The 6,855-nt window shown below is 40.6% G+C and overlaps 1 protein-coding gene across 1 annotated transcript in view; it reads right to left on the reverse strand.

Moving 5' to 3' along the window:
• The window catches only part of Il5ra (interleukin 5 receptor subunit alpha), a 30,991-nt gene that overhangs the window by 1,936 nt on the left and 22,200 nt on the right, over nucleotides 1-6,855 (reverse strand). The window contains exons 9-10 of the mRNA XM_005364957.3: nucleotides 3,142-3,232; nucleotides 2,125-2,209 (exon numbers count right to left, since the gene is read on the reverse strand). Coding sequence (XP_005365014.1) covers nucleotides 2,125-2,209; nucleotides 3,142-3,232 — 176 coding nt within the window. The remainder of the gene's footprint in view (nucleotides 1-2,124; nucleotides 2,210-3,141; nucleotides 3,233-6,855) is intronic.

Consider the following 6,855-nt stretch of genomic DNA (forward strand, 5'->3'; position numbering starts at 1 on the left):
AAAAAAAAAAAAAAAAAAGAACCAAAATGTTAATTGTCTATTGGATGTTGTAAAACAGTCTCTATGCCGCTCTAAAGAAGCAAAAGCCCGCTTGGCAACAGCTCCAGGATGACTGCTGTCTTCCAAGCACATGACTATGAGCATTCCTACCAAGTATGGTGTTAAAAGTCACAGTGAGTCCCTAAAGCCACTGTTTTGCTTCTGTGCATTCAAACAAGGGATCTTGTTCTTATTATTCAGACTGTGCATTGTAATTCAGACTCTGCAACCTCCTCCACGGCATTTGCCATATGTGTATTTGAAGTAATTTTAGGAGGATTTATAGTGTGGTGCCGATGTGTAGAGTCTAAGCAAATACTGCACCATTGTCCTTCAGGGCTTGATTACCACAGCTTTTGACATCCACAATGGGTCTTGACACAAATCCTTACCCTCACCATGAAGGATCAACTGTCAAAGTAGAGAGCTTCATTTTCCACTCTTCGGGTGCTCTCCAGGGACCATAGTGCCAATAGCACTAATGGGCCTTCTTTTTCTTGTATCAAATTCCCCATGGGTGGAATGGGTGGCTGGAGCACACTGCTGTGTGTCACCCAACTGTGGACAGCTCTCCACTTGCTCACATGCAATCTTAGGTTAAAATCTTAGGCCATAATATTATGTATAATACTACATACAGCACAATATAATATTACATTTTACTTCAGTCCTTAATTCTCTGTGCCTCCCTCTTTTCCACAATCTTTCATATAAAACTCTGTAGTGGGTGCACTGAGAAAATTATCCTGAAAAGCCAAGCGGTGTTGACATTAATCCTTTGCATATTCTGAAATCAGCCTGTCTACCCTAAGTCGTGATTCTACACATGACTTGATTTTAATTAATAACAAACCAGAAGCTCAGAAAGTAAGCTCTTAAGCCAGTTTCACTCACCAACCTCAGAATATTAACAGAATCCTCCCAGGCTCTATAGGGAAATTAGATACCAACCTTCAAATGTTCCATTAAAGAGAACAGGACAAATGACTGTAGTGTCATGTTTAACCTCAGTGTGTTTTCCTCTGCCACAACAAAGATGAATGAACAGTGCACACTCAGATGAACAGAAGTAGATCCACACAGGGCCTGCTCCTTTCCAAGGAGCAATAGGTAAGCCAGCATGGGTGTGCTGTTCTCTCAATGCAGAATTCGAGGAAGAAGTACAGTGTACCATGTCTTTCTGGCCAGCCTCAGTTTTTACTTCAGTAGTTTAGTAGTTTTCCACCAAACTCAAACTGTAAAAGACTCTAAAATTTTTTTTGAGGGGGGGGGCTACTGAAATTAACTATCCTGATGAATTTTTCATCAGTCTGTCTTTTCCTGTAACTGGACACTAGATGATTCATCCGCATCTGTTGAAAAAGCTTCTAAGTCTGTTAGGAGAATTCCTTGATCTAAATCAGAGGTCAGTAAATGAAGCCTAATCTGGCTTGTTATCTTTCATAAATAAAGTTTTATTATAACATAGCAATGAAAATTCTTTAGTACATTTTATGTGGATACACCCTTTATTAAAAAAAAACAATTCTACCTTAAATGTATATTATGTCCTTATAGGAAGTGTTTGCTGCCCTTTATTTCAATAGCCACTTGACTGAAAGATAAGGTCAACAAAGTACAAATAACTATACGCAGAAAATCTTGAAATGTTGCTGAAAGTAACTAAAAAGACCTCAATATATGGAGACGCTGATAGTAGTATTACGATGTCACTTTCTTCCCAGATTAGCCATAAAAGCTCAAATTTACCATAGACTCCCAGATTCTTGCCTTTAATCCCAGCATTTAGAAGGCAATCAAGTGGATCTGTGAGTTTAAGACCAGCTTGATCTACACAGCAAATTTTAGTTAAGCCAGAGCTACACAGAGCCCTTATCATTGACTATAAACCTTTCTCTAAATGTAGAGGCAATAATAACCTCTAAAACTAATTACACAGAGAGAGAGGTGGAAGGAAGGGAGAGGGAGAGAGAGAGAGAGAGAGATACATATAGTTATTGATTGGTGCATCTATATATACAGGGAGAGCTTGACACTCACCGCAGGGCACTTAGAATATCACCTCTATGTGTCTTTAAACATTACCTCATAGTCAGTCACCACAAGGAGATCTTTAATGTTGCTCTTAGGGGCTGGAACTGGTGGAAATAGCCTGATCCATACGTGACACCTGAAAATAGGAAGGAATTGGGTGAACATAAATAGTCCTCTTGTCTAGATTTCTACTCAAACCTTGACTAAATCAGTTCCACGTGTAACCGTGTTATAAGTTGGGATTCTCTGTTGGTTAAGATTTCTAAACATCTCATCATCATTGACATCCTTGGAATGCTGCCAGGCTTTTGAGCTTCCTGGAGACAGGGAAGAGGAAACCCTAACAGCTTCACATCGGGCTCATTGCCAGGTCTGACTTCTGAAGACGGGTCAGCGGCACGCTTTGCTTGACTTCTCATTCACTCCTCATTCTAGCCTTCCTCCTTCAACAATGACAAATTCAGTTTCTTCTCATCTTTCCTTTCCCTTTGAACTGCTGCCTATCACCCACGGGCATCTAAATATAACATGTTGATGAGTACTATCCTTTAACAGGGAAGTTATTTCCGAAGTTGTTAGGCTAAAACAGAACTTTGCCTTAGTGATTGAGAGAGGCAGGGGTGCAGTCATTTGCAGGCTGGACAGTGGGATTTGAGATCTGTGCAGCCTTTAGAGAATCTGCATTTGACCTAAGGACAGCCACTCTGGATCAGGTACCTGAAAGCCAGGCAGAGGTCAACCCTTGACTACTGAGACCCATATGTGAAGGCAGTGTGGTGACTTCAGACTTGGGTGGACTGCTGCCTTTTTATAGGAAATGGCAAAAAACAAGCAAGTACAGAAGGGGAAACTGTGAAAGTAAAGAATACAGTGGCAAAATCTTGATAGAAATTAAGATAATGTTAGCAAATTTGAGGAGTGTGTCATTAGCTGAGGACCACGCTGTGTCCTGTCTGTATGTCATGTTTTATTTCAGCCTGAAGCAGCGTGCTGTAAACTCCATCTGATAATGAGCCCTGTGTAAGGGCTGCACTGGAAAGTCAGCCCTTGAAAGTAAGGAATACCTACACTCTGCAGATGAGTGAGAAAATTAACAAGACAAAGCAGGCGGTTGCTGGAAACACAATGAGATGCCATTCTGCCAAGAGCTTCTTCTTTCCTGGTGAGAGGGGGAGAGAGAGAGTGAAAGCAAAGTCAGAACCAGGGGAAAATAATCAACATGATAAGGATGAGTCATCAGAGGGCTTGGTTTATGTTGAAGGTGCTGGGTGGTGGTAGACAAGGACAAGTGATTGAACACTGAGACTTAGATGTCTCTTCTGCTCAAGAAGCTAATACCTATCCCACAAGATTGTTATAAACAGGAAAGGAAACCACGGTAGTGGGGCCTGCCCAGTTCCCACAATTGTTAAGTCCCAAAGAAATCACACAGAGGTCTACATTAGTTATAAAATGATTGAGAAGCTCAGGCTTCTTATTAACTCTTATAACTTATATTAGCTCATTATTCTTATCTGTGATAGCCATGGCTCGGTACCTTTTTCAGCGAGGCAGTCACATCTTGCTTCTGTGGCAAGCTCACAATTGTGGAAGAATGGGCTTTCCTCTTCCCAGAATTCTCCTGTTCTCATTGACCCACCTCTACTTACTGCCTGGTTGTCCCGCCTATATTTCCTGCCTTGCTACAGGCCAATCACTGTTTATTTAAAATATAATTGACAGTATACAGACCATGGTCCCACACCAGGGGTCTTTTAATTATTATTTATTTCAGCAGGAGTAATTCAACCAATCAACCAGTCCACTTCTACCCTGTACTGCCTGGATACTAGAGCTTAGAGCATCAGATGAGTGATAGGGTCTTAGGTAGCAAAGCTACAAAAGCATAAGGCTACTAAATAACTTAATTACACTGTAGTGAAACTTTGTTTTTACCCATTTGGGAATGAAACTTTTAAAGAAAGTATGAGAAAAATTTACAGTTATCAGTGCAGGTGTTAGAGTCTACAATGAGCACTTTACAGCTGTAATTCTCCTCAGATTGCCTTTAACCCTCATCCCCTTTTCCACACATCAGGAAGTAAAACGTTGTCATCGTCAGCACAGGAAGTTTTCCACACACTATGCTGTCCTCTAATTTGTTGCTAGTCTGTATTCAAGGGATTCTTCTATGGACTTTAAAGACTACATCCAGACTGTGGGAAGGAGCGGTGTTCGGTGTTGTATGTCTGTTGGATGTCAGGAAGGCACTCCTGAAAAACCAAAGGTCCCTGACTAAATGATGTTGGGAAAAGTAGCGTCCTTGTTAATTTGCCTTACTCGCTTTCAGAAAACAAAAGCAAATCCTGGGTTATATTCAGTTCTCTTTCCTGGGAAAGAGATGACTCATTCACTCATTCATACATACATACATACATACGTTCATACATTTAGCAAGTGTCTGTTAGGCTCTTGTCAGGTACATAAGTTACTGGGACACAGGGGTTAAGAGAGTACATTTGGTACCTCTCATCCTGCAGCTGGGAGTCCATCAGGGGAGATCTGCAGAAAGCAAATAATGACTCAGGCCATGATTTGATGATAGCTGTACTATGTAGGCATTGTAGTAAGGTTCAAACAAAATGCTACATGTGGAAAAAAGGTTCCAAACCTCAGTTTGTTATAATTTCTTCTACAAAACAATAAATGCACATAAACGACAATTTTGAGCCCTTGTGACTATCTAGGTTTTCAAAAAACAAAACAAAACAACAACAACAAAAAAAACCCACCTCAAGTCATTCAAAACCCACCCACTGTTAAGTATCACAGGAGAGAGCTGTCTGGACTTGATGCTAGTAGTTCTTGTTTCTCCGCATCTCTTTCCCAGTACCTTCTTGGCATTCTTGATCAGGTTTCTTCTCTACCTTCCCAAAGCTTTCATCTCTTCCTTTCTGCTTTCAAATATTCAGGGTCCTTCATCTTGACTAAGCCATAACACTGTTCAGTCATCTTCCACAGCTCTCATCATATACATTCTGCTCTCACTGCCCAGGCTAGTGTCTTGAATAAAGATTCAATCTACTGTACTGTCATGCCTCAGGAACCATTTTTGCAGTCCCTGGTAATGTCTTCCTAGAGCAACCCAAAAGACCCCTTGTTTCCTCTCCTGACTTGATGTCTTCTGATCTCGCCCCTAAATTTATTCTTTTATTTTAACATAATCTTTGTGGAAGGGTCTCGTGTACCCCTAGACTGACCTCAAATTCAATATGCAGTGGAGGATGGACTTGAAGTTCTGGTCTTCCTGCCTCCACTTTTCTTCCTATGTAGTGCTCTACCACACCTAGTTTATGTCATACTAGGGATCAAATCCATTGCTTTATGCATGCTAAGCAAATGTTCTACCAAGTGAGGCACATCCCCAGTCCATCCTTTAAAAAAAGTTTCTTAGCATATGTTAATTGCTCAAGATCTCAGGATTCATTATGACATTTTTATATATGCATAATATACTATCATATCTGCCCCATTGCCATCTCATTTTGAATTCAACCTGACCACAACTGAGCTAAGGGAAGCCACAGCTCTTTCCTGAGATGGACCCATTCTTCTATGACACTTCTTGCTTTTAAAATTGTAGCTGGGTCCCAATTTTCAGTTCATCCCTTGACTGTTTCTGATCAGTATGCTCTTTGAGCACTAAAAAGTATGTTTGTCAGGCCTATCTATTTTAATTTCATGAAACACAGTGTTTTCTTTTGTCCTGCCCTTGCCCTGACTTGCATCCCCATAGTACAATCTCACAAACTCATTGAGCCTTTTGCAAACCTGAGAATAGTCACAACCAAATTTGTGTTCATTGTTTCATCAAACCTGTTCTCATCCAGGCATGATGCTGCTTGGCCATATTCTCAGAATTTTAATTGCCAAGGTAGAAGGATGACACTCCTTCCCCATAGGAAGTAGGGAGAGCTTGCCTCAAAACAAACAAAAGAAATTAAAACAAACAAACAAAAATTACTTCTTTCACCAGCTTCTCCATTTCAGTCTCTGCCCTTCCAAGACTCAGACCCGAATCCTTGGAGTTACATTGATTGTTTCCAATTTTAATAGCCCCTGTGTCTTCTTCTCCCCCTTAGTATATGAGCTCTATGTACAATCATATATGTAAAGCGCTATGCTTCTGATTCCTTCATCTATTCTTGCTCAGTCTGGAGATAAGGGTTCCAGACCCAGCTTTTGGTAAAGGTAGACATCTTGGGGCTTGGTAGTCCCACCTCAAACCAAGTTAAAACACAGGCTCCTTCCCATCCCTCTCCCACAGATATGTTTTTTTCTGGTAGTACTTATTCTACCCAGGGCACCATCACGTCATTACTCAGCCTTTAAACAAGATTAATTCTACAGAAGCAGGATCATTAACTGCTAATAGTTTGAAAGTTATAAAGTATAAAAATAGAAAAGTCACTCATAAGGATTAACTAAGAACTTACTCTCTACAAATATTTTATATGTCCTTTTAAAAAAAATGGACACAATGTACACCTTTAATTTATTTCCAGAAGCCACTGTGTGTCTGGAAAAACTGAAGTAGGGAAAGGGAGAGAAGTCACCTGAAGACACACAGCTCTCAGCTAGGGAAACTGGAAACAAAGCCCAGGATTGGCTAATGACTGAATCCCTAAATGTAATGTAGGGTTCCCAGTGCATTCTTCTCCATCTGTAAAACCGTGGGTGTGCTATATGTGCTGGGGCTTTACTTAGTGTATTCTAGGTGTCTCTTTGCTCAGGGTATTCTAG

The sequence above is a fragment of the Microtus ochrogaster genome, unplaced genomic scaffold (assembly GCF_000317375.1).
Source record: "Microtus ochrogaster isolate Prairie Vole_2 unplaced genomic scaffold, MicOch1.0 UNK1, whole genome shotgun sequence".
NCBI lineage: Eukaryota > Metazoa > Chordata > Mammalia > Rodentia > Cricetidae > Microtus > Microtus ochrogaster.